Source organism: Stylophora pistillata, chromosome 10 (assembly GCF_964205215.1).
Source record: "Stylophora pistillata chromosome 10, jaStyPist1.2, whole genome shotgun sequence".
NCBI lineage: Eukaryota > Metazoa > Cnidaria > Anthozoa > Scleractinia > Pocilloporidae > Stylophora > Stylophora pistillata.
This window is the reverse complement of record NC_142528.1, coordinates 4,604,996-4,632,047: the sequence shown is the minus strand read 5'-3', so window position 1 is coordinate 4,632,047 and position 27,052 is coordinate 4,604,996. Positions and strand designations below refer to the sequence as shown.

General features: G+C 37.4%; 2 protein-coding genes and 1 long non-coding RNA gene across 7 annotated transcripts in view; 1 reads left to right on the top strand and 2 right to left on the bottom strand.

The window, feature by feature from the left end:
* Nucleotides 1-12,344, bottom strand: part of LOC111342247 (uncharacterized) — a 12,900-nt gene extending 556 nt beyond the window's left edge. Inside the window, exons 1-7 of the mRNA XM_022949298.2 lie at nt 12,118-12,344; nt 9,905-10,613; nt 9,384-9,549; nt 8,004-8,498; nt 5,114-6,138; nt 3,952-3,994; nt 1-702 (exon numbers count right to left, since the gene is read on the bottom strand). The exon at nt 1-702 is cut by the window's left edge and continues 556 nt beyond it. Coding sequence (XP_022805033.1) covers nt 630-702; nt 3,952-3,994; nt 5,114-6,138; nt 8,004-8,498; nt 9,384-9,549; nt 9,905-10,601 — 2,499 coding nt within the window. The 5' untranslated portion in view covers nt 10,602-10,613; nt 12,118-12,344 and the 3' untranslated portion in view covers nt 1-629. The remainder of the gene's footprint in view (nt 703-3,951; nt 3,995-5,113; nt 6,139-8,003; nt 8,499-9,383; nt 9,550-9,904; nt 10,614-12,117) is intronic.
* Nucleotides 12,345-12,779: 435 nt separating this feature from the next.
* On the top strand, nt 12,780-16,891 carry LOC111342254 (uncharacterized). Of its 4 annotated transcripts, none has more exons than XR_002695940.2 (4): nt 12,780-12,956; nt 13,208-13,390; nt 13,861-14,091; nt 15,792-16,891. It is a non-coding gene; the product is annotated as an uncharacterized LOC111342254 (long non-coding RNA). The 4 variants fall into 4 exon arrangements; XR_015992235.1 differs by having other exon boundaries at nt 12,780-13,004; XR_002695941.2 differs by having other exon boundaries at nt 12,785-13,390; nt 13,865-14,091.
* On the bottom strand, nt 14,318-25,821 carry LOC111342253 (BAR/IMD domain-containing adapter protein 2-like 1). 2 transcript variants are annotated; one of them, XM_022949308.2, is made up of 17 exons: nt 25,642-25,821; nt 25,496-25,568; nt 25,302-25,391; nt 22,377-22,438; nt 21,005-21,076; nt 20,487-20,531; nt 19,887-19,979; nt 19,385-19,450; nt 19,022-19,108; nt 18,855-18,929; nt 18,661-18,716; nt 18,185-18,248; nt 17,808-17,878; nt 17,475-17,528; nt 17,085-17,284; nt 16,219-16,339; nt 14,318-15,588 (listed from the first exon to the last, which is right to left on the bottom strand). In XM_022949308.2, exons 1-17 carry the CDS (start codon nt 25,699-25,701, stop codon nt 15,522-15,524), a joined length of 1,356 nt encoding a protein of 451 aa, XP_022805043.1. In that variant the 5' UTR covers nt 25,702-25,821; the 3' UTR covers nt 14,318-15,521. The 2 variants fall into 2 exon arrangements, with proteins under 2 accessions (XP_022805043.1, XP_088591367.1); XM_088735241.1 differs by lacking the exon at nt 25,496-25,568 and having other exon boundaries at nt 25,642-25,783.
* Between the last annotated feature and the right edge of the window lie 1,231 nt (nt 25,822-27,052).

Here is a 27,052-nt window from a genome sequence, read left to right as displayed (position 1 = left end):
AGCCTACAATAGACCATTTAACATTTAACAGTCATCTCTCTTTCTTCCCACCTACTTCTTTTTTGACAGATGTGATCACACTGGAAACATTCCATTACAAAGGTTTTTTTTTGAGAATCAATATTGGAAAAATATTTGCTTCTCTAAACAGTAAATATCCATGGACAAATATTATTCTGAATAGAGGCAGCTGTCAATTTTATTTATTGGGTTGCAAGGCCTCAATTAGTCCATAGGGCTTCAAGTGAAGTCTTGCTTCAAAAAACTTATTTCTTAATTTCGAAAAACAGCTAGGATATCAAATATATTTCCGACTCAGTCGTAAGGCTTACGGTTTTTGATACGAGGAAACAAAGAATTTATAATTTCTCATTGCATTCTTTAGAAAACACAGAATCTGATGAAACATAACATAACATAACAAGCACCAAATGTATAAACTACAGTGCAAATCGTTAGCCACTAAATATACACAGAACGTTATGTTGTTTATAGAGTACTCTTTAAAATACCTGCTCACTGCTACTGACATAAATTAGTGTCTATTCAAATATTTGTAAATCTTTCCATCTCAACTGAGGGAGTTTGTACAGGTTACTGAAAGCTGAGGTTGGTGCTGAGGAAGTTCACTAGAAAGGGTTCCCTTTGTTGAGGTAGCGGCTCCATAACTGGTCACTCCCATTGACTTGCAAGCAGCTGATTCTAAATAATAAACAAACAGATTTGGTTTGCACATTAGGCTATCTACGCCATTACGAGGTAGGACATCTTTGGGACCTTAAGTCCCCTTAGAGCTTCCTAGAATTGCTAAATATTGCTCCAACAGAATGTAGTGAGGTAACAAGGTGCAAGCAAATAAAGTAAAAATGGTTTGGGAAAAAAAAGGAACGTGAAAGGGGCTTTCCAAGCTCTCTACACCTTAATTACAGTTTCAAAAATGATAATAATTAAAAAAACATGTATCATTATGATCCATTTTATTTCTTAAGGGCTGGTTTTAAATTTTGTGCATACAGGTGTAGTGACGTGTGGAAAAACAAATGTACAGAAACACTTCAAAGCAAGATTACACAGTCCTCTTCAAAACTGTTATTTAATTCAATCACTCTCTCAGATCCTAAGAGCCTTCAGTTCTAGACTCCAACAAAATAAGCAGGGTGGACGATTCAATTATTGACTCATCAATCGTATCTTTTGTTATAATATTACAATTCAATATTTAAAAGTTTTTACAAAAGAAAGAGGTAAAATGAAAATGAGAAATTGAACGCAACGGTTTATGCACTAGTGTGTATTACAAACCTACAGACTCGCATAATTACTTGTTATGTTCGGCTTCGCATCCATCTCACGTTAAGAATTCCATTCCTTTTTCTCAGTTCATAAGACTTCGCCGTTTATGTAGTGATGACTCTGATTTCCACCACAAATCAGAGTCAATGTGCCAGTTTTTCGATAAACGTGGTTACCCTGTTTCTGTCGTTCAAGCGGGTTACCACCGCGCCCAACTTATTGATCGACATTCAGCACTACAAACGTCACGAAAGGTAGATTCCGACAGCATTCCATTCACTCTCACGTTTCACCCTTACAACCACTCAGTCAAATCCATCAGTCTTAAAAACCTTAAATTACTTCAAAACGACCCAGAGACAAGCACTATCTTTTCGCAGCCTTCGCTCATTTCATTCAAACGCGAAAAAACGTAGGCAATTTTTTGGTCAGAAGTTCTTTTAAGACTGATGACCAAGCAGGCACTTTTAAATGCACTCGCGCACGATGCAAAACGTGTTCTTTTATTCACAACACTGATAAAATATCGGGACCCAAACGATCCATTAAGATCACCGATCACTTCGCGTGCACCTCCGCCAATGTAATCTATTGCATAACTTGCACTTATTGCAAAAATATTTACATCGGTGAAACAGGCCGAAGACTAAGTGCCCGATTCCGAGAACACCTTCGCGACGTGGAAAAGAATGACAAGGACACATCGAAACCAGTCGCTAGACACTTTAATTTACCTAATCATTCTAAGCAACATATGGCAATCTGCGGTCTTTCTTTGCACCTAGGTAGCACGGAAAGCCGTAAAACTATTGAACAAATGCTCATAATTCAAACCGGCATTCTAAATCCCACCGGGACCAACGAACGCTTTTCATTCTACTAATTTATGTGTTTTTCCCGTTGCCATGTTCCCACCAATAACGAGCTCCATTATCTGCATTTAAAAGCACACACAACCCACAATTCCTCTATTCGCTCCGACGAAGGGCTAACGCTCGAAACGTCAGCTTTTGTAAATGTTACGGTGGCCAATTTACCATTTCAACTTTGTTGATATATCCAAATTTTTTCGTTACCCCCACCGACGCAGCCCTAAACAGTTTCTTTAGAAACTATCAGCCTTTATTTAAAAAAGGTATGTTTGCGACCTTCTTTCGCTCTCTAATGGGCCGAGGAGAACATCCTACAATATCCGAAGATATTCTATAAGTTAAGGAAATGGAAGAAACTCCTTTATGAGATAGAATAAATATATGAAAATCATATATTTTGAACTGCGGTATTTGATACGTATGATGCACGATCCTCGCAGTAGATAGCACTATTTAAGCAATAGCGAAAATCAGACCTGAAAAAAATCAGGCCTGTACGGGACTCGAACCACTGACCTCTGCGATACTAGTGCAGCGCTCTTACCAATTGAGCTAACAAGCCAACTGAGAGCAGGCCGTTAAGTTGATTCGTAATGAACCCGTGAAAGTGATAAATGAGATAGAATAAATATATGAAAATCATATATTTTGAACTGCGGTATTTGATACGTATGATGCACGATCCTCGCAGTAGATAGCGCTATTTAAGCAATAGCGAAATTTTCGCTATTGCTTAAATAGCGCTATCTACTGCGAGGATCGTGCATCATACGAAACTCCTTTATGTCGCAAAGCTTCTCATGACCTGGTACTGGCACGGCCAATCCCAACGTTCATTCTGGCCCCAGCATTAACAAAGCCTCGTCAAGAAACTACACTACTCAAGGCGTGTGATGTACATTGTGCATGAATGAACGACAGTCTACAGGAACATGGAGATTGCTGGGAATGACAGCGCCGTAAATCTCCGTGATGAGCTAGCCGCAATGGACCTCAGAATGATCGCAGTCGCCCTGACACCTTCATGATTTGTATGAATTTTTAACAGTTAGGCCAGTTTGGTTACATTTTTCATCATTTCTGTTTTGTTCCGTTTTCTTTTTTGAACGCGAAACTATTTATACTATACAGGTGCTAGCTGTGTTTGATTTTTATTGACGTACAGTAAGTTTACAATCTAACTGAGAGTGAAACCTTAAGAACTCGGACTATCTATTTCGTTTTCTCTCGGAGAATTTTCCTCTCTGCTCGTGTTATAAGAACGTCAATTACTGCGCTTGGCATGTAAATAAACCTTTGTTTGGTCCTCTGGCTCGCTTTTCCGCAATTTTACTCTAAATTAACGAAGCAAAGCTAGAGAGAAGTCCGGGAAATAGTCGGACATTGTACAAATTGGCAGAATAATTGCACAAAATTGGGGTGACAACTTCAGTTCAGCCGCGTGTTTTGTACTCTGATAGAGCACGCTCTTTCAACCAATGAACTTTATTATAAAATCGAATATAACTAGAAAGGTTTTTGTCTGTGATCGGGGCGTGATGGGGGTGGAAAGTGGGAGGGGGGGGGAAGATTAGTTTGGTTTCTCGAGGATGTTAATTTTCGTGGCGTCGGTTTTTCTAGATCAGAAAAATTGTTTAACACAATCTATCTACGTCTATTCGTCTGTCTGACCGTGTCTGTTTATCATTATCTGTCTGTTAGTTTCTTTGTGTATTTTATATATATGGTAACATTCCGATGAGGCATGCTAAAAATTAACGGAAGAATGATGAAGATTTTTTCCTACCTTTTTTCTTTGTACATTTTCTGTGTTGTCGTCATGACACCATCTAAAATAGACGGAAAAAGCACTTTTCACTATAGGCAGAAAATACTTCATGTATTTGTTCTTACCATATATTAAAACGTCAGAGCTGCATCAGTATTCGTAACTTGTACAGCGTCGAAGCTGGTTTATTCGAGTCCCAGATGGGTCACCGTTTCAAACAAGGAAAAACTGGGTACTTTTACCGCTTTTCACGCTCTTTAGGATCAAGTGGACCACAAGTTTTGTTAAAATACCATGCTTTTGGATTCCCATTTCCGCCGATTATAAAAATTAAATGTAAATAAAATAAACTCGTTGTACTATATAGCTGGCAGTGCCCGTGGGAAAGATGAAGCGAATCCTGTGTTCTGATTGGCTTTCCGAGCGGGCAAGATGGGCCCATTTTTCCCGTTCATGACTGCCCGTTCGTGACTGCCCGTTTAAATCTAACGCAAGAGAAAAAGAGCGTGGAGCGGACTTATGAAGTTCGTAAATTTTGGACAATGTCCAGGGACGGACCTAGGAACTTTTTGATTGGGGGGGTCAAACTTTGGTTCAGAAAGGACTGCTGGGCTCTTTTGAGGCAAATTACTCCTCCCCACCCCCACCCCCCAGTCGCGGTTGCAAGTTATAATTCCTTGGCCGCTTATCGTTTACTTGGATTCATTAAAAAAAGAGTCAGCCCGTTAAAAAGTAATGTACGATCCTGTCGAATTAAGAATTTCAGTCTCAAAGCTGTAAGTATCAGGTCTGATAGGGGGGCTGCGGACCCCCCGGACCCTCCCCCCCTGGATCCGCCACTGATATCGGTGACGAAGTCGCAAAAAGCGGCAGAATACAGCCATAGGAAAGAGAAAATTAAACGAACCGCTCAGGTACATTGTGACACAAACACATTTAGTTTTCTTTCCCAGCTCTCTTAAAAAAGCGAACTAAATTGCTACGTAATAGATCCTTTATTGACCAAGCTAGTTCGATCAAGATGGCTGGATATCAACCTTGTTCTTTCTTTGCATTTAAATGGACCTCGACTTCGTCACGGTCCATAAGAACGCAAAAGAATAGTTCTCGGCTAGTATCCAGCCATCTTGACTTCACGCTTGTGCATTAACGCATATATTCTACGCAGGAAGTATCATACCTAGAGCGTCTTTCAGCATCTTTCCATTGTGCTTCAAAGAACAGAGCTTTTCTTTTCTTGCGTAGATTTCCTCTAAGTGCGAATTTGCAAAATTTTTCTCAGAGCTCATCGTGTCGATGAGAAGTTTTTTCTTCTCCTCATAGGCCTTTTTTTCCGTCTTGAACTTTCTGATCTTCTCGTCGTCTCTGATCTTCTTCTCCTTAGCTTCCTCATCTTTGATCAGCATGTCGATGTACTCGCTGAAGTAATCGTTGTAAGGGATCATGGCGTTTTTCTTGAGAAAGAGGCCAAAAAAGGATGCGCTTTCATAAATGTAATCCTTTTCATCTTCTAACTCTTGAATGCGCTTCTTCAACTGACGAATGAACTCTTTCTTCTGGGACTTCATATCTTCCTTCTCCAAAATAATCCTTTGTGTTTCCCTAGAGAAGAATTCCTTCTCCACGAGATTAGATTTGTAGGTGATATGCATGTGTTCTTTGTAGGTGTGAGAACATTTTTTGCAACGACCATTGTCCATTGCGCTACATTTATGAAGCTTCGGGTTGTTTATAGTCTCGCAGGGTACTCCTGGGAGGTAGCAATGATCATGGCAGATCTGATCATAGACAGTGTGCCTCACGCGATCTTCACCAACATTGACATACTTCTTACATCCTTGACCAGCACATACAGTCATGGGGTAATCTAGGTTCTCAATTGTAAGATCAAACCCCTTAAAATTTAACTGAGCTCGGAAACTGTTAATATCGCTGTCGAAAGCCTTGCACTTCTCCTTTTCCTCCTTGATCTTCTGCAAGTTCAAATTAATTAGTTCAACAGTTTCCCCCATTGGTTTGCTCAAGGCAAGTATGTAGTTCCTCGCCACGTTCAGACTCAACGTCTTCTTTGTCTCATGCGGTTTCATGTCCATCACTTTCTGGAAGAGCTTGGTCGTAGTTTCACACGACGCATCCCAACTCTCTGCGTAGGTGTTAATCTGTTTCGCAGTAAATGTAATTCTCTCCTTGATGCAGGCAAGAAATCTGTCGATGACAAACACATGAACATATTCATATCTATGAAATGTGATATATCTATAGATATATCTACTTAATATATACTGCCTGGCGTTGAAGGCGAGCCGTCATTGGCTTCTCAAACTCCGGATATCCTTCGCTATTCGCCTACGAGAAACATGCCAGTACTTGCACCCGAATATATTGTAATCGTTACATCAATAAATGAGTTAAAATCATATTTTTGTGCTATATTATCTCACAATTTAAGTCAGTATATACTACAACAACTGTTCATCTCAGTGTCGCTTCCATCATCATCATCCAACAAATATTTTTGTTCGCGCGCGATTGGTCAAAACGTAAACGAATATCCCCCAACTAAACTGGGGAATAATTTGGATATATCAACAAAAGTTGAAATGGTAAATTGGCCAACGTAATGATTACAAAAGCTGACGTTTCGAGCGTTAGCCCTTCGTCGGAGCGAATAGAGGAATTGTGGGTTGTGTGTGCTTTTAAAGGCAGAAAATGGAGCTACGTTATTGGTGGGTGCATGGCAACGAGAAAAACATGAATAAATTAGTGGAATGAAAAGCGTTCATTGATCCCTGTGGGATTGAGACTGCCGGTTTGAAAGATGAGCTTTTGTTCAAGATTTTTACGGCTTTCCGTGCCACCTAAGTGCAAGGAAAGACCGCAGATTGCACTTATTGCAAAAAGATATACATCGGCGAAACGGGCAGAAGACTAGGTGACCGATTCCGAGAACACCTTCGAGACGTGGAAAGGAATGACAAGGACACATCTAAACCAGTCGCTAGACATTTTAATTTACCTAATCATTCTAAGCAACATATGGCAATCTGCGGTCTTTCCTTGCACTTAGGTGGCACGGAAAGCCGTAAAAATCTTGAACAAAAGCTCATCTTTCAAACCGGCAGTCTCAATCCCACAGGGATCAATGAACGCTTTTCATTCCACTAATTTATTCATGTTTTTCTCGTTGCCATGCACCCACCAATAACGTAGCTCCATTTTCTGCCTTTAAAAGCACACACAACCCACAATTCCTCTATTCGCTCCGACGAAGGGCTAACGCTCGAAACGTCAGCTTTTGTAATCATTACGGTGGCCAATTTACCATTTCAACTTTTGTTGATATATCCAAATTATTTCGTTACTCCCACCGACGCAGCCCCAAACAGTTTCTTTCGAAACTATCAGCCTTTAAACTGGGGAACATCGAATGAAATACCCCAAGCAATATTTCGCTATGTGAAAACTGTTCGCATCTCGGAACAGATAACGTCCTCGGATAAATATCCGTGCGCCAAATGAAAGCTACAGTTTATCCAGCCACTTTCACCTTAGTGAATAGTTGCTAGATATTATCTAAACTGTAGGAGAAGGAAAAAAACTAGGGAGATCGATGGAGAAAAACTAAAACAAATTTTGACGGTCGGAGACGTTAAAAAGGGTGAATATGCCGGGATGCAGTGAAAATCGAAAAAAGAGCATTGAAGAGTGACAAAATAGGCTTCTGACCTTTAATTACACTCAATGCAGTAGCTTTCCTTATTTCAAAGGTCATTGAAACACAATTAATTACTGAAATACCCAGTTTACTGTGATTTTTCTAACAACTGATACGTTTTTTTTAACCAGGCTTTAGGTAGAAAAAAAAAAAAGTTTATAGTACGCGGAGTCCTGGAATTTATTTCAAGAAAAATTATGATCACAAATTACTGCTCAACTTTAAGTTTTTTAAAAATTTGTTTAACTTGAAATACTCCCCAGCAATAACCCTTTTTAGGGTCTTTTGTGTAAAAAGGGAATAAGAAATACGTAAATGAATGAATGACTGAATGATAAATGATAATGACCAATACCTGAAAGCTTCGTTGTCGAAACAAAAATAGTTGTATGGTGAGACATCGATTTCCCTAAGGTTATTTTCCTTAAGCAGTTCCTCGAGAACTGGCAGGGTGTCTCCTGGCTGGTAAAACGTTGCCCTGGAGTTAGTAAAAGCAAATATAATGTTGCATTTCAGCGACTTGTGAAGATGTGTGAGCAGCTCCAACACACAAAATCTGAAGGCCACAGTCAACCTGGAATTGTTTGGCTTGAGAAGCACAACCACGGCATGGATCTTGTCGTAGAAGCCGAGAAAGGCCATAATGTCTTCAAAGTGTTCTTTGTCCTTTTCAGTTCCGCGACAGTCCCCGATGCCCGGAGTGTCGATGAGGTGGACCCGAGCGAAGTCTGTCTCAAACATATACTCCCGAGGGGACTGGGTAGCAGATTGACCGGTTGCAAAAACTTCATTTCCATCAGAACCAAAGGAAACTTCTTCCCTTTTCCCTTCTTCACTCGTAAAGGCAAACCTAAGAAAAACATATCTATTATAATGTCGACGAAATCTACTTTGATTTAGTGTATTACCGTATGCTCCCGCACGGGCCGTCCAAAGGAGAGAGGTTTGGATCTTCTTTACTAGAACGCAACTGTGTCGAAACTCCCTGTACTTTACCAGCCTGAGGTCATAACATTTCCTTGTATCGAATTGACCCAAAAGCAACTGTATTTGTTTTCCTTGCCAATTATTCATTTAATTTCAAAAAATCAACATGTCGATCAAAAAAGTAAATATGACAAATGCTAAGCAGTCTTTGGGACCGTTATCTACCGGGGGATTTTTATCGACGGGTTCCTCGCTAGCTATATAACCGAGAGTAAAGGAAAGGCCATATAGCCGGCTAAGTATCAGTTCAATCAGCAGCCTCCGCAGTTAAAAAAAAGTCAATTAGAGGTTTCTTATTGGCTGCACAAATAAGATATAGAACTTCAATGAATCAGATTAGTCACAAGAAGAACAATATACCAATATAGGGGAAAACTGCCAGGGAACCCAGAGCCGTAACAATGGTGCGAAAGTTTTGATCAAAATACTTAGACTCTAAGTCACAGTAACCGTCAGTAACTCAGAGTAAAATCATAATTATTCTCAGCACCCAGGCTGATCTTTGAAGCAAGGAAATAATAACTTAAGGAAACTGTGAGATAGGGTCGAACACTTCCTCATCGCTACCATTATTCCACCATACTATAAGTAAATCTAAGGTAAAGAATAAAATACTTTGGTAAACTCATGCAACGCTCGTGCACAGTTAACCGATGGGCGTGACGTATCTCAAAGCATAAAAGAAATGCATCGTATAACTAAAGAGTTTCAAAAAATGTTTAAATAACCAAAAGGTTCATACTTTTACCTAAATGGTATCAAAACAGTAAAATCACGGGCATCCATGGCGGCTTGGAGAGAGCTGTGCTTCAAATAGTTGGCAATTCCATTGATCCAGGTGGACTTCCCAACTCCTGTCTCTCCCAGTATCAGGATAAAGACATCCTCTTTTCTCTCCGTTTTCGTGATATTATCTAAGGAAAACAAAATAAAAGCAAACTATAAGAAATAAGTCTGTTCAACAGCCCTCAACGTGACTTGCTTACTGAGAAAGAGAAGAGTTTTTTTCTGTCGCCAGATATACTTTAATCGTCGCTTCACATCCTTGATTCTTATGTCTCCCTATCTCTTTTTACCCTCCTCACTCAAAAGTTTCTCGCCGGAACGCTTTTCAATTTCTTTATCATGTAATTGTGGTTCTGATCTGATGAACGGATCGACGGGAGCCATCGAACATTCAACACACAAAAACAGGAAAGCTTTGAAAACATAAATGCACTTTTATGTAATTGGTAAATATCATGCTATATTCACTTTTAACTCCTGTACCTTTCCTCCCATTAGGATCGACAATTTTCATTCCCAATTCATGAATCCCCTTCTCAATCTTGTCATGCAGTACATCTAATCTCTCCTTGATGCTGACTTCATCCATCACCCACTGTTTAAGAAGCTCTTTGTAGTGTTCCTCAAAATCAGGGTCCATACATTCTTTTTTCAGATCATCAATAGCACTTTGGTAACCTGCTCCTCCCAATCTCACCAGTGCATCTTGGATGTTCTGCCAGTATTGGTTGAATGTTGGGTCTTCAACTGAGGCCTTGCTGGCATGACCATGAACTGTGTTTCTGTAGCACTTGATACGAATGATATCTGCCTCCAGGGATAAGTCTGCCGTATGGGGAAGTGTATCCCAGCCGGTAGATGGAGGAACAAGACCACAAATGTTCCTCAGCAAAATCATCAGCAGAGTGATATCGAAATTGTTGGATGAAACAGAAGACTTTATAGTGGGATACAGTTTTCCCCATTGTGATGGATTCAGCACTTTTTTTCTTCTGAGTTCTCCTAGCACATCCTGTACTGGAGAAGTGGAAAAAACTTTGTCTAGGTTTCCTGGTGGACGCTTCTTCTCAAATGTCTCTCTCAGGATATGTGAACTGACATCCACCAGAAGTCTACATAACCGGGCGTAATTAGTTGTCTCTTTTGTTGCAGGAAACGTTGGTGTCGCTGCTGAAGCCATGAAGATTTTTTCCTGAAATGTAAAAAATTCACCTCACGTCAACAAACACAAAGAAGCGAGAAAGAGACGTTTGGAGCCGCTATGAAGTTATCTGGTCTTGAATTAATTTCCCACTGGATGCGAAGTGGATAGCACTATCTATTCTTCCAACAAGCAATATGACGCTAGGGTTATGTATCCACTTAATGGCGACTTATTCAGAGCGGAAGAAATCATCCGTACTACGAACAATCGAAAAAGCGTCATTTTAACATCTGAAAATTTTGTCTTTTTTAAAATTCCTACTTCTCTTCGACCGCCTCCAAGTTAGCTCTATGGATAGAGCGCTGGACTGTTGTGCGGGAGGTCGAGGGTTCGAGCCCCGGCCGGACCAACACTCAAGGTCTTAAAACGAGTGAGAAGAATATGCTACCTTTCTATATCAAGAAATCTAGTCTTCTCGGATAGGGACGAATAAATGGAGGTCCCGTTCTCTACAGGGTTAGGGGTAGGAGACGTTAATTTCCCACGCACGAGATTACTGTGTGATGGATGTCCTCCCCTGGGGTGGTTGCTGGGTGGAAATTGGCCCTGAAAAGCCTCCCATGGGGAGTGGTCAATTAACGTACGTATGTGCGTATGTATGTATGTACGTAAATTCCCAAGAAAAGGATATTTTACCACCCAGTTCACCGAGATTGAAAAGAATTAGGAAGTGCCGTATTTAAACTTGAGATGATCTGAACAGTTTTCCACGCAGCTTTAGCTTCTAGGAAACCACAATGCTTAATGGCTCATGAAACAATAAACAGCATGAAACACGGGTAAAGAAAATCCAAAACTAGAAATTTTTTCCGACTCATTTTGAGAACAGAACTATGCTTCTAAATCTGAGGTGATCCAAAAAACAGGCGAGGCTGTACTAAAATAAACGAGCGCATCAAACGATGCAGTGGGACAACGTCTGTATCTAATCGAGCGAGAAAACAAGACTAGCAAAACCACCCGAGACGAACCAAATTACAATTTGGATTGGTGATGGTGACAAAGGCGGAATACATGAGACAGTGGTGGAGGGTGCAATGGAAGGAATCATGGAAAAATAATTAATTGCGAGAGTCTCAAAATCAGTTAACATTTCGAACCACTTTAAATCATGGTGACTCAGTTTGACGCGTTCCAGTTCCTTTAATTTCATTCGCCTCTGGCATCAAATTCTGAAGATTTGTTCATCTGAGGGCGTGCAACTAATCAAACCCTATAAACCACGAAGATTATCATTAATTTTGATGTCTAAAAGAACCAAATTACGCGATTTGATTTTTTCAAAAAAAACTGTCACTCATTTTGGAAATCTTTTATCACCCAGCCTGGGAGTTTTTCATTCATTAATATGGACGCATTCCCAAATCAAATCTGTCTAAAAAACTTCACCGCGAAATATGTTGAGTCTAAAAGAAAAATCCTAAAGTTCTTTGATCTGTTGTAATTTTGCTTTGTTTTGGTTCTCTGAACTACTGGCAATAACGAAACTTACCTCATAGGCTGAAAGCCTATTCACCTGCTGACAAAGCGCCAACTAATCCGTTGTCCTTAAACAGAGCTATATTTGATCCTATTATAAGTTGTAAATTGCTTTCAGTCAGTCTCAAGAGCGAATGGCAGTGGATATTACCAAGAAGAACTGAGAAACAAGCTGGATCTTTTCAAACTCTTCTCTTTCAACACCCATCACTTATGCCAAATGAATCAACAACCCTCTCAACCGCGCCTAAGACAGACAATTAGCGCATGCCAAATGCAAAACATTGTGTTTCTAAAATTGCATCCATTGACTCTCGCTTTCAAAATCCTAACCTTTTACCCCCCTCTCTTTCTATTCCTATCATTTATGCCAAATGACTCAGCAAATCATAGTACACAATTTCTCTAATCTACTGGTTTGAACTGGCTAATGTTCAATTATAACAAAATGCGATTTGAGAATGAATCACTACTTCCTGGTTCCATTTCACACTAAAACGAGTTAGTTAGGATATCGCGTTTCTTATTCGGTCATTTACTTCTTTCCATTACGTATTAATGAAATCTGTGGTGCATAACTTTTCAAGAGCAGTCTGACTAACTGACGAAAAATGAATTATTTTCGTGTTAGAATTATTGGTTGTTTGTTTAGCAGAGCGTAATCTTGCTCTTTAGAGTTCATTGTGCTGTTATGGTCCTTGAACTATAGAGGGCAGTAAGACGGTATACGTGTATTAAGCACTTCGAGATGGTTCCTCCTAGACGTTGTCTTCTTGGGGCTTATTCAGTTGGATCTACTGAACTTCCTGATATTCTTCAGCTTTACTGAGCACCAGCTTCGTGGGTTCCGGGGTAGAGGATGTGATTTCTTATCATTTTCCAAATCGTTAATCGCTCAAGGTTGTTGTCAAATTATTTGGAAGCATGCCCAAATCAACACTACAAATAAACTTTACAGATAAATATGTGGAATATGCAAAAATATTTAAAGTTACTCAGTCGATCTGATTTGAAATTTGCTTCGTTTAATCCCTCAAATCGTTCCACGGTCCCCTTCAGAACATAGAATTTTACACAGCAAGTTGCTCTCTTCATTTATACAGGTCAGCCACAAACTTTCGATAACAGTTGACTGTTTTCATGACAAGACATAAAAGTGTGGGCGGATCGATGTAAGTATCTGCACAACTCCGCAATCGTCCCTCCCCCAACCTAACCGAGGGATTAAACCTGACTTCTTTTGAGTGGATTTGTTACGACTTGACTGCTGTTGGTTCAGGGGAGGGGTAAGTGTGCAGTTGCTCAGGTCTGACATTGATCCGTGTGAGTTAAGAGACATTCGCTCTCGGTCTCAGTTGTTTGTTTAGCAGATCGTGATCTCACTCTTTTTTGTTATGGCTCTTGAGCTAAAGAAAGCGGTAAAATGTATGGCTTATTCTTGGATATACTGAACTTTCTGATATTCTCCAGCTTCGTGGGTTCCAGCGTAGATTATCTGATTTTTTATCATTATTTTTCCAAATCGTTTATCGCCTAAGTTTGTTGACAAATTATATGGAAGGATTCCCGAATCAAGGCTCAGTAAACTTCACGGAAAAATATATGAAATCCAAACAAAAAGATCTTAGGTTGTTTGATCTGATCTGATTTGCTTCGTTTAGGTCTATTTTTTGTCCTTTTATTCCACGAAATTGCCCTACTACCCACTTTAGAACATAGAATGCCACACGGCTAATTTTCCTTTCATTCATGCAAGACAGCCACAAACCTTGGATAACATAGGTTAGCCTTCAAACATACAACTGTGGGCAAATCAATGCAAGTATTTGGACAACTACGCTCCGGACTTGCTATCAGTTGCCTGTTGTTGGGCTAAGGGAAGGGCATAGATGCGCAATTGCTCAGATATTGACTTTTATCTGTGTTGGCGAAGTGCCACGAAGTCTCCGTTGGTTTAAAGCACAATTAGGATATGGGATTTGTCGAGGTAGGTCAACAGTGTATGTCGCTGAGTTTACATGGGGATACAAAAACTATCATTGAAAGGAGGAAAGGAGTCTCACTAGAATTTGGTCTGTTTCATCCACCTGAAACAAAGACTTTCCATGCAAGGGAGTAAAGTTTCAACCCGTGGAGGGGTGGGTGGGAAGTATTTGGACTCCAATAATGTAGATGTAAAGGATGAATTACGCAAATAATAAAAAGACCATCGATGAACCTCAGAAATGGTGAATACTTTTATTATGCGGCATAGACAATTGTAAATACAAATGAAACCCAGCAAAAATTTCCATCAAAAATCCACTGAAGATGATAACAGGTGTCACGAAGTTTTGTACAGTTACCTCTGCCAGTAAACTCAGTATCAATTTGTTCATTCTTTTCTTTGCATTAATTTACAGCTCACAAAAATAAATCAGGCATTTCAGCTATGATATATTAGATCTCTTCATAAAATATTTTCATTCATGAGGCTGACAAATTTGTACATGATCAATGAACCTACCAAATTAAATATGAGATCATAATTTAAGTACACGAACCTGTTCACTTTAAATTCATAAAACAATTAAAAGGTTACTAGGCTAGTACTTATGTCATAATCATTTCTCAGGCCGAATGAAAACACTACGTTAGTGCACATTTAGCCATTATTTTCTGGAATTGACTGAAAATGAATCCTTTTAAAATCAAAACATTTTTAGGAAAAAAAAAGATGATGGGCAGTGAAATAATAACAAGTGGATATTGTTTGATTTAACATCAAACTCCCAGAGCTAAAATCATACAAAAAATAAGCTGTATGACAGAAAACAAAGAAAATTAATAGCTAGATCTTGGGAATGGAAAGGTTAACTTGGGTATTAGGCTTAATAGCCTCCATATCTTGGCTTATAACTGATTGCTGAGATGCCAACAATGGTTATTAATTTTGACCACATGGCTGCTTAGACAATACCCTACAATTGCCTTTAACAAATTATCACTGTCAGACCTTTACCATTTACTAAATACATTCAGTGACTATTCTGTTCACATTCACTGAATCAAAATATGGCATCCAATTTGAATTACCATTGTTTTGGACTTACTAGCCTCGTCTTGACGTGGAAACACAAAAGGATTATCACATGTGTGAGAGGCTAGTTAGTCAAGAACAATGGCAATTCAAATTGGACACCATATTTCGATTCGATGTATGACCATTCCCCAATTAAAAAACAGTATCCCAGTCATGTAGCCACAAATTTCAGAGCTGAAATTAAATTTTCATAAATATCAAAATAAGTGATCATTAGCAAGCGATGGAAATCCTAAGATGTATTTGATTAAGGGCCTAATTTGTCTTTCTTTCACTATGTAATCATCCCTTGCAGCTAGCTGCTTCTGTATCTGTAAATTCTTCCTTCCAGTTATTTACAAGTGACTCACATCAGGAGAATCTTCTGCTATCTCACCATTTGGTTTTATCTCATGACTAGGACTAAAATGAGAAGAATGTAGAGATCACATGCATGTCAAAACAGAAAAGCCAAAATAAACCAACCCATAATAGATTCCCTCAAGTTTCAGGGTTAGAATTCTGCTGGAATGCATACACTATACTATTGTTTAATACTTAATGGCCAGTAAATTTTAAATTTTCATCAAAGAACTAAACATTATTGGCTGTTTTTAATCTTTCAGCACTATACTGAGGGAAGGTATGGAGCAGTTGTGCATTAGTCTCTACCTCCCACTGTTGTGACCTGGGTTTGATTCCTAAAACTGGCACCACCATGAGCCACAAGTGGACTGCATTTGTCCATGGTCCTAGTCTGTACTCCGGAGGTTCTTCTCAATGTTCTATTGTTTTCTACCCTCTACACAAACCAGTGCAGTGACATACATAATCTCATAAGGAAGCTTTTCTTCCTGCTTTCTCTCAACCAATATTTTCAAAAGATTTGGAATACACGTATAATGATGACCAAATGGCAAACCAGGCAACATCAGTCAAAAAGACAGGAGGTGAAGACATCAAAAATTGCATAAACAAGAGAGAGAGAGTACCATATGGAAGCACATAGTCTCAGCAATTATTTTTGTCAAAGATAAAAACTGAACCTCTAACCTCTTGGTCTTTGTCTCCTCACTTTTTCCTAATGCAGAAAATGATGGAGGGAGAGGTGGAGGAGGAGGTGGTATCAATGGTGATCTGACCTCCATGGACGCACTACTTTTCTCATTTGAACCTAGAGAGTTTTGTAAAGATACTTTACCTTTCTTGGTAGCTTAGTTTTATCAAAACATACCACAAGTGTAAAGAACAAAAGCACTGAAAGTAATTCAGGATTGCTTTGGTTTTGCTTCACTTGGCTCTGTGACTGACTGGCAATATTGCACCACTCACCCAACCAGTCAGATGCAAAACTAAACTACTTTGAAGAGCCAATAACAAGTTCATCTCAACCACAGTTTGGTTATTCTTGCTTTGAGCTTTTCATTGGCTCCTGTCAACATCTTACTTTGTTGTGACTGGCTGTTGCAATGACTTTGGTTTTTGTTTCACCTTAATATTAGTAGAAGTTAAAAATAAAACAGTGAACAATGCATTGAAGCTAATTAAAATGTAAACAATTTCTAAAAATAATCATACACTTTCCTAAAGTGCTAACTGTTAATTTTAAGGTGAATGATCAAAACAATGAAAACAGCCACATGTTACAAGATTACAACCTTTGAACTTATATTATATGTTATATACTTTGGGCTATAGCAATTTTCAATAAAATGCAATCTCCGCAGTTCAAGCTTTAAATTAAGAATACAGTCAATTTTTTTTTTAATTGCATTTTAATTTTGTCTCACACACAAACTTGGCATGATAATACCTCTAACTTAAATTTCACAACCTTCATGCATGTACATCAATTCAGAAGCTAAAGTTTTGTTTGCTCCAGTCAACCAACACTCCACTATACAGTAAACACACTGTACCTGACAGACCAGGGGCATTTGTAGATGATAAGCTGTTTACTTCTGCTTTGTTGTCCAGCTCCACATAGTCTGGAGGAGGATAATGTAATGCATCTGGTCCAGCACTCGAATAACGCTTCAATGATTTGTGGCCAGCACTGGAATCTAGTGCAGGACGCAGATGAACTCCGCTGGCAGGTAATGTATGACTCACTGAGGGGCTGCAAAAATTTTTATTTACATACATATGTGTACAATAAAATTATTAAAATTGAATATGTGAACAAAAACTTATTCTATACAGATACATGTACATGTACATGGGGGTACTCTCAATATTCAATGGAGAGTGCAATCATCCTCCTGTAATCTGATTTCAGTTCCTTAATTTTGGTTAAGTTTCTTTCTTACCCAGTCATTACACCAATGACCTCCTCAGTGTAAGCAGCTGGGAACCAGCCAGACCTGAGAGGGGTAAGAAAGTTTTATTCCATAAGCATCAAAACGTAAGGACATTAAGGATCCCAAATATCAGCAAAGAATTGCAATTGACTGACAAAATTTAAGCTAAGTTTTTGAGTATGACAATGTACAAACTGTGACCTACTTTAGGTTTTTTTAATCAATTAAATAACATTTTCCAGTATTGCACAGTGGCTGTACATTACTTTATGACTGACATCAAACATCCGATGTATACAGACCACAGTTCATCTATTTTGAATATTTAGTTCTAATCCTTACTTGTTTGTTTTCAAGTTTTCTCCATACTGCCATCCTGAAACAACTTCACTGATTGGGTTTATTAAATCTCCCTACAGATGGGTAACGAAAATTATCTTATGGTGGGTACACTTAGCCTTGATAACTGGAGAGGAGAATGACATAAAAGAAAAATACTAAATGTTTGATAACATAGTTAACATAATTTCCTGGCCAGCAGTACTGTTAGTAGAGCCTGATTTGAAAGGAAAAGCTGGATATTGGAATTTCTTGTACCCCTAAAGACTGGCCTGGGTGCTAAATGGATGCCTTTATCGGTTACCTCAGAGCTTATTAACATACAAAACAGAAAAAAAGCTTCTTGCTGTTAAAGAATGCAATACTCTATTTACACTTACTTCTTTGAAACTAAGCTGCGATGTTTCAGCTGCTGTGTGTGCAAAATTTGCCTTCAGTTTAATTCTAAAAAGAGAACAGTTGACACCAAAAACTTAATATGACTTAGAAAATAAAGAAAAGTGCCCAGTAATCAATTATATGCAGATTCATTCAGAAGTACTGTATCCACTTGTAATAATAATAACAACAATAACAATAATAATAAAATTATTACAAAATTCATATATACATGTGATTGGTTCTCACTACCCTGATTTGAGTGCTTATTGTACAATGCCAAATGTCATGCTTGTAATTGGACAAAGTTATTGGACAACGTACATGTCATACTGTACCTGTGTAATATACAAGGCCACATTCAATTCTGCCTGTGATCATACTTGTAATTAACAAGTGTTTATCACTGGTATGATTACTGACCAAATTGGACATGACTCAAACCCATTACTATTATATTAATTAATATGAAACATACTTTTCATTTGTAACTCCATCCTTTTTAATTTCTGCATTTAACATGGATCCATTCACCTGAAACAACAAATGTTGAATTCAGCACAGGAAATGGTAAAAGGTACTGTAGCAATATTAGGTATAGTAAAAAAAATTTATGTTATGAAGTAAAAAACAATGTAAACATTTCATTATTGTATGCAAACTAGTGTTTACCTTACAAACAGAGTTCTCCTTCTTTTTTATTAGTGAAAACCAAAGTGGCAGCTTTTCTCGTAGTATCTGGGCACTCTGAATTAAAATAATAAAAAAAATTTGAAAATAAATTAATATCTAAATGCAAACAGAGCATGAATGAACTTTTCAGAGTTAGGAGCACTTACTTGTTCACAATATTCCATGGTGATTCTCGAAGCAATACTGCATCTGTCAAGTACGAAGCAATATCTATTCCACTCTTCTTTCATTGCCTAAAGAAAAGAAAACTGAAATGCTAAATACAGTGAATGATTAACTTATTATTTTTTAAATCATTAATCAAATTTTTCAGAACCCTTCAAGTGTACAAATGACATGAATGAAGAAAATGATCAACTAAAGAACATGAGCATGAACATGATCACACCTCCTCTGCAAAACATGAAATGGTATAATTTTAAGCAACAGCATTGATCTTCATTCAGTCTGTAACATACCATAAACTACAAATTTTTAACGTACAATTGACCAACTCATTATTGCTGTACCTTTCTGCAACCATCAAGTCTGAATTCTCTAAGTCCTTTTTGACATGATTCCAATCTTTGTTCACACTTGAAAGAGGATCAAAATAGTATTTGGAAATTGAAAAGATCTGACAGAAGTAACTAACTTACAGAAACTACATTTTTCAGGAAAATGAAAATTACAAATTTGTAAGTGTATCATTGGCAATGTTTTTTCATGCTGCTCTCAGTCATATATTGCAGATCTCCAAGGAATCATGCATTTGATCACCCTTTGCTCAAGTGTATTGAAAAGTATCACTTTGGAGTTGCAAAAGATGGATTTCCATCCATTAGGTTCATTCCTACTTTATGATGGCTGTAACAATCAAAGACTACCATGAAATGATGTTGCTCTCAATTCCATGCACTAAATATTAGCCAAAGATCTGCTCAAAAAAGATGATTAGCTTCTCTCAATGGTACAAGTACATGTATATGCACCCTACAATTTTGAAAAAAAAAATTATTTACATGTAAGTACCTGTTTTTCTTTTTCTTCGTATTTCTCTGTTGGTTTATTTCTTTGACTCTTTTTCCTCACCCTCAACAGTTCCGCTTTTGCTTTTTCTAAAAGCTGTACAATGTATATAACAAAAATTGTGTTCTTTAAAACTTTAATTAGCTGCTAGCAGTTTTGCTTAACTGTTGATTTCTGTTAGTAACATAATTATATAAATATTTATTCATCGCTAACATGTTTAACTATGGCACCAATATCAAATCAATGAAAAAATAAAGTAGTCCATTAACCAATTCTTATTGCTAATAACCTTCAGTTGGTTTTAAGTTTTAGAGTACCTACTGACAGCCTTCCAAGCAGTAACTAATGTGATAATGGTTGCTTTAGTGAGCAGAGATAAGTTTTGGAAGAATAATTTTGACCAGTTGGGAGTTATAAAACCTACCAGGCCTTTCAGAAAACTTTTCATTATAAAGTACTCTGCTATCATGTTGAACTTACAACTAGTTCTTGTCTCTCTCATGGCAAGGCCAACTAAAGACAACCTCATTTCAATTCAAAGGCAAACAGGTGAAGCACACAACTACAAATAATGGAATTTAAATATTGTATTAAACTAACCTCCAATTTAGTTTTGTTCTCTTGTTGGTAAATTTTCTGCAAAGACTAAAATGAAACCCAAAAAGATAATAATATTATAGTTTACCACAATGATATTTGTCTAGCTTCAATAGAGAGGTGTACAAATAATTATCACAGCCTAAAATTTCTGTAAATTCTAAAGTTAGTGAAATTCCCATGCCACATTAATTCCATTAATTTTCAATCTGTTTGGTGCAATGACTTCGATTTTCTCCAATCATAGAGCACTCACTGTCTGCAAGTAATTTTTAATAAAAACAGGTAAACCTTAACTCCCAAACCCTGATTTTAATTTAATAACAATTCTCTCCTCTAGCTACTCTACATTTCTTTATAACTTAGTTATTAAATTTGGCGTTCAATCGAGATAACAGCTTCCACTTGATGAGTTTGAGAATTCTCATTATCTGTTTACTGGATAGTGTATGGATATTGAAGGGAGCAGTTACATGTTAATGTAATCTGGGATTGAAAGGGTTTAAATTAGATACACCTACCTTAACCTCCTGGACACCTGAGTCCCCAATGATGTCTAATGGAGCTATTAAATCATTCTGCAGGTATTTCATCTAAAGGAATCAGTAAAATTGATAAACACTTTTTAATTAATAAAGAACAAAAATAAAATCAAAATATTTCTCTTTAATAGTGGCACAATTGAGCAGTGATTAATGGATGCAAGAATTTTGATTGGCCATTAATATTCCATGATTCTTTGCTACATGTAGCTGAATAAAATCATATTGAAGAGGGTAAGCTATGCCTACAAAGCTCTGATGTTAAAAGAAATGCAGTATGCTTAACATTTTCTTATTGATAAGATTCAAGAAAGCAGGGTTACACAAGTCGCCTCAAACAAAGGTGAGCCATTGAAGGCACACATTCTCCGTTTAAACACATCCTGTGATTGTATTACTAAGATTATAAATTTTACAAAATCATGCGGCAATTGTAAAGCTCTTTGCTTACACAAACTTATCATTATTGCAGAACATTTAGGTTATCAAGAACTCATTACAGGTCAAAATAAACATTGATCTTGTGTAAGCTCAACTTTATGAATAACAAGTACATGAAGCTGTATAGGAGTTTCATTAAAAAAGGGTGAAGGGAAGTTACCTGTTTGAAAGCTTAAAGCTAAGAGGAAAATTCAAAACCTTACACATAGACTGTAAAACAGAACACTTAGTCAGGTTAAGTTATCTCTGACTCAAGATAATTTCATACAAATACAATAACAATATTTGGATTTCTTTTTTTTTTATGTACACACCCTTTTCCTTAGTGCAAAAACTATTTGGCACTGTACACAAAATTTGTTTATTTAGTAGATACTGCTGCTTTGTAAAAACAAGGTATTGTCATCCTAGTTCATTTGATGTACGATATTTGATATGCAACATTACATTAATTATTTTTCTAATAGGGTGTTAACTATGATTAACATGACAACATTATCTAAATAGTAAGATCTACATGTTTGAAGCTGAGGTTGTATTCTAAAACATGGATTATAAAAATTAAACCTATCTATCCCTTTGAGAAGAATATCATGCTTAGCGCTTTTAAATTCATTTAATCTTCTTTTATTGATAACAAATGTAAATGAACTGGAGGGGTTTTCAAATCTCACCACTTTCCTCAATTGCATTGATTTGATGGATTAACATTCCATCACAATTTATATGTAGTATTCCAAGCAAGAAGAGTGCAAATACTCCTAGTCCCTTCCTGGTATTTAGAAACATAGAGGATCCCGCTTGTGAAAGTTTCTTAAACTTTAACAAGAGGGATCCTCTGGCCTGTGAGCTGACTTTTTTTACCTTTACAATGTTTATAAATAATCGTTCATAGAACAGTTGTCATTACCACATCACTGTGTCTAGTTTCCACTTCCCTCTTCACGACTACCAGATCTGCAATGATAGGTCCTGTGCACAACAAACAATACACGTAAACAAGTTATCATGAATGAATTTTAATATATATGAAAATCAATTAATATGTGTACTAAAAATCACAACTTACTTATACTGATACATGGTATACAATTAATTCATTAATTCATTCATTCATCCCCACATGGGTTTAATAGTAACCAACATAATGACCAGCTCCCAGTTGACTTGCTGGCTCAGTTGATAGAGCACTGCACTGGTATTGTACATGTAGAGGTCATGGGTTCAAATCTTATACAGGCCTGTTTTTTTTTTTTTCAGGCCTTACTTTTACTACTCCACATTAGGTAGTGTTCACTATTGTGAGGATTGCTTTCATATATTTCTTAAAACTCCTTACACATAATAATTTGATTTTCAATTATTCAAGTTCATTCATTCATCACTTACATGAACTGCAGTTAAAGAAATGAGTATGAGAGCGATCTTTGCAGTGATGAACACTACTTAAGCATATATTCACAAGTGTTGACTCATCACTTCTTGGGTTTAATATGAACCAACATAATGACCAGCTCCCTGTTGGCTTGTTACCTCAGTTGGTAAGTAAGAGCACTGCAAATCCCATAGGGGCCTGAACTTTTGTCAGACCTTATTTTCACAGAAATAGCATTTATTACAGCAAGGATCGCTTTTATACAAATTACATCATAGCATTATATTCACAGAATTTTCAACATATGTATACAAGGTTGTCATAAAGGCTGACACTGGTAGTTGAACCTGCTGGCTGTCAGACTATTTTGCCCCAGCCACTTTATAAACTTCAGTCAAACACAGAAAATAGGAATTTTTAAATGAATCTAACATTAACATCTGGCTAAAACAGTTACTCAAATATTTCTTAGAATGCTAGTATTCATGTCACAGAGAGTTTCAAATTCTATATTTTTTCTCAGAAGAGCCTGTGCTGCACTATGTTATTACAATTTAACTCATTAACCTATCAAGTTCAGATCAATTACCATGGCCACCCTGCACGTATCATATAAAATGGGATCATAGTTATTGCAAACATATTTTCAAGTTTAAGAAACATGCTAAATGCAGCACATTCTTATCAAATTCTCATTCCTTCCTAAAGGGGAAGCCTTTAGTTTTCTTTGTAGCCCTTAATTTCTCTCCTCCTTTTTAGGAAACACCATTTCTGTATTCACGATAAGACATTGATTGAGAAATTATTTTTTAAATTTAAACACTTCACCTTTCCCTACCATATATCAAGCCAACCAGCACTTCAGAAATAATTATGGTAATCTCAAAAAGAAAAGTCTGCCTTACCTATAGAGATTTTTTAATAAACGCTGTTTATTATTTGTCACATCCAAATTCCACTGTGGTTGCTATAATAATGTTTTCCTTTTTTTGATATTGGCAAATCAAAATAACACAATGATTGAAGACAAATATGTGATGTCATTCCAATGGGTGTTCCCTAATGAACACCTTCCTCAACAGACAGAGGATGGTCTGTCCTCTCCAACAAAGAGCTGGTTATCACTATTCCAGAGAATCAAATAAAAACGATTGTTTTTTCTAGTATCAATTGCCTCATGGTCAGCTGTAATATCATTGCTAATTTTTGTTGGATGGTAATAATACAAATTCTCAAATTTATCTCAGAACAATTTTGTCAGTCCACATTGTCAAATAATTTATTTTCCTGTTCAATTGGATATTTTCCTTCAATTGTCTTGCCTCTTAAATATAAATTAAGATAACTTCTTTGCCACAGACTCATTAAAACTAGTCTCTTTTGCTAAAACTTTCTACAAATTTGTCTTAACTAAAAAACATTCTTATTTCACACAAGGGCATGACTAAAATCTCCATACTTTTGCGTTGACAATCTGACGTAATGATCAAATTCCGCTATTTCCACTTTCTCTATCGGGATTAACAAAATGCAAAATTCAATTATATATTCACAGGGACTCAAAAGTTCTGTAAAGTTTGAGAATCATTTTTTTCACTACAGCAATGTTTTATGTGAAGCTTATATATCCAGAAGGTCTAGCAGTAGCTCATGCATCATGTCAAAGTAACTTTTATAGAAAGATTGATATATTTACTGTGACATTGGAAAGTAGCGTACAGTACATGCACATTATCACCTTCTGTATTCTCTTTTGGAAGAATGGAAAATAAATAACAAGCAATTCTAACTCCATTTCACCATTTACCGCTACGGTATTTCTACACAACTACCCAACTGTATCAAGGACATTGCAATCGACTTTTTAGAGTATAAATAAGTACATTTACCACAAACACGGACAACACCTTTACTATTTATTCATCGCTAGAAATACCTCTCGGAGGTAGTTACGTCGACCTGATGATATCGATCCGATATTTTGAAGCCACGATCTTGAGGGTCAGAGAAATTTTCTACGATCCTGACGAGCGTTTTTGTACCTATCTAAAATGTAACGCTGTAGTAAGTTTCAGCATCACGCCGAATGCGTTAATTCACTATCTGAAATCATAGTTAATCGATTGACTATGCTGAAATGAACTTGAATCCATGACAATACACTATAGGGTATTTAGGTCGTTAATTTATTCTTATAAATGCCATGTCTGATGCTCGACCGAGCAATTTTCGTCTACGATCGACTGATTAAACGTTAAAATGCTGTGTTTTAACGCTTTGTTAGAGAATAGATTATAGATGTTGTTACTTCGGACTTCGGAGTTGAACCCCCATGGTAATACAATGAGGACTTAATTATTCTGTATAAACAAATCAAAAGAAAATTTCAATCACAATAAACTTTGAATATACAGAACATTTTATAAATCTCAAAATATCGAAAAATGTTTTGACATTTACCCAGGGGACGAGCGGTTCCTTTCGACTGGCCAGCCATGTGTGACACCTTGGACAGGGAATCGTAGAACGAAGTCGCTGCCTGTCGAACATCTGAAAACGAGAATTCAAGGTGAAACACTTGCTAGCGATCTCTTGAAGAAAACTGAGCTGGAAAATATGCTGTTCTGAATAAAACTACTGTAATAAATGCTTACTTTGTAGCGTTTTAAGGTAATTCTTGGCGCTCATGGATAGCTCTTTGAGTACCCCGGACATGTCGATGACATTCTGTACCAGTAAGCAAATGGGACAGTCAACATCAAGGCTGTTTAACAACGGACAGAAATGCCATTTGCCTTACCTGGAAGGTCAATATCGTGATATCATGAAGCTCCTGTTCAGTCTTTCTCTCGAAATCCATCGTCGAGAATTATTTTTCAGTTGACTCGCAACCAAGGCGTTGCGAAAGTTTACAAGAACAAGAATACCGGCTGTCTCGATTTCATGTAGGGAAAACCTACAGACCTCCACTGGTCAGCAGTAGAAACTGTTGCTCACAAATTAATCCCTGGGGTCTTAGGGCCTGATTACATGAGCCGGGCTGGCCCTGTTAGCCGGGCTGATTTCTTTTGTTTTGGTGTTCGCCAAAGCGTGAAAACAAAAGAAATCAGCCCGGCTAACCGGGCCAGCTCGGCTCATGTAATCAGGCCCTTATATTACACGCGTTTGTTTGCACAACGAAAAGCGTAATTTGGACGGTGGACTTAAAAGTTTAAATTGTCAGGATGCAGATGATTATAACTCAAAATAGAGCTTTACGTTTTCAAACATTGAGACCCCCTCTAATTCGGCTTTTACTCTGAACGTATCCGTTTGATAAAAGTTTCTACATGCGAGCAAATGCGAGTGTTATAATTAAGATGAGCCGATAAAGATTATGAGATTTTGGCGGATTGAAATTGAATCACCTGCAGTTATTGCATCGGTGGATGGCCTTTAGTTTGTGAAGGGAAAAGCGTCTTTTCGTTTACATAAAACGTTTACTGCAGTAAAGCCGTAAAGGGGCTCAGCGATGAAAAGCAAGAAATTTAGCAAGTTCGCGTTTATATTAACACTAGCACTTAAGACATTTTACCGGCAGTCGACCGCAATGCCTTCATTTTGATTTTTTATGACTTCCCTTAATTAATGAACGATTCAATCCTAATATGTGCCTAACAAAAAAAACTTCTTATAACAACTTTGAAGTTCTTACATAGCAAATCGGGGCCAAGAGAAGGGGATATCATGTACTTATCGGCAGGAGAATATACTGTCTTGATTAAATGCCAAACTCCCTTGATCAGAAACTGGTAAAACAGCTGCATCGAAGAACTATTGATCACTTGTACACCTACAGCTGCCTCTTATAACCCTCCAAAAAACCCGCAAGGTCTCAATTATTCAATAAGTTTTCATCATTGAAATTAAACCCGTCTCAACTTGACAAAATATCCATGAATTCATAAGAGAATGCGCGCCCCATTCAACGATACTCAAGATCTACAAAGTGTAGTTATCAGACCGTTCAGTCAGATGTGTCACGTAACGCTTTTCGAAGAGAGGGTGGGGTGACGTTTCGTAATGCCCCGAAGTCTGATCACCACAAAATGTATCTCAAAATTCGCCGTCAAAGCCCAATTTGACTTTTTTGTCGACTCTTATATTTACTTTCCAGGGCTGACCATCTGGAAATCCACGCTTAATTTATCAGGATAGAAGACTAGACAGAA

Excerpts from the sequence above, each read along its gene's own strand:
- LOC111342253 (XM_022949308.2), bottom strand. The coding sequence starts at position 25,701 with ATGGATTTCGAGAGAAAGACTGAACAGGAGCTTCATGATATCACGATA. Across the intron at positions 21,077-22,376 it reads AAACTAGACACAGTGATGTG|ATGAAATACCTGCAGAATGA; the intron begins GTAATGACAACT and ends TGATTCCTTTAG. Across the intron at positions 19,109-19,384 it reads GACTTGATGGTTGCAGAAAG|GCAATGAAAGAAGAGTGGAA; the intron begins GTACAGCAATAA and ends TCTTTTCTTTAG.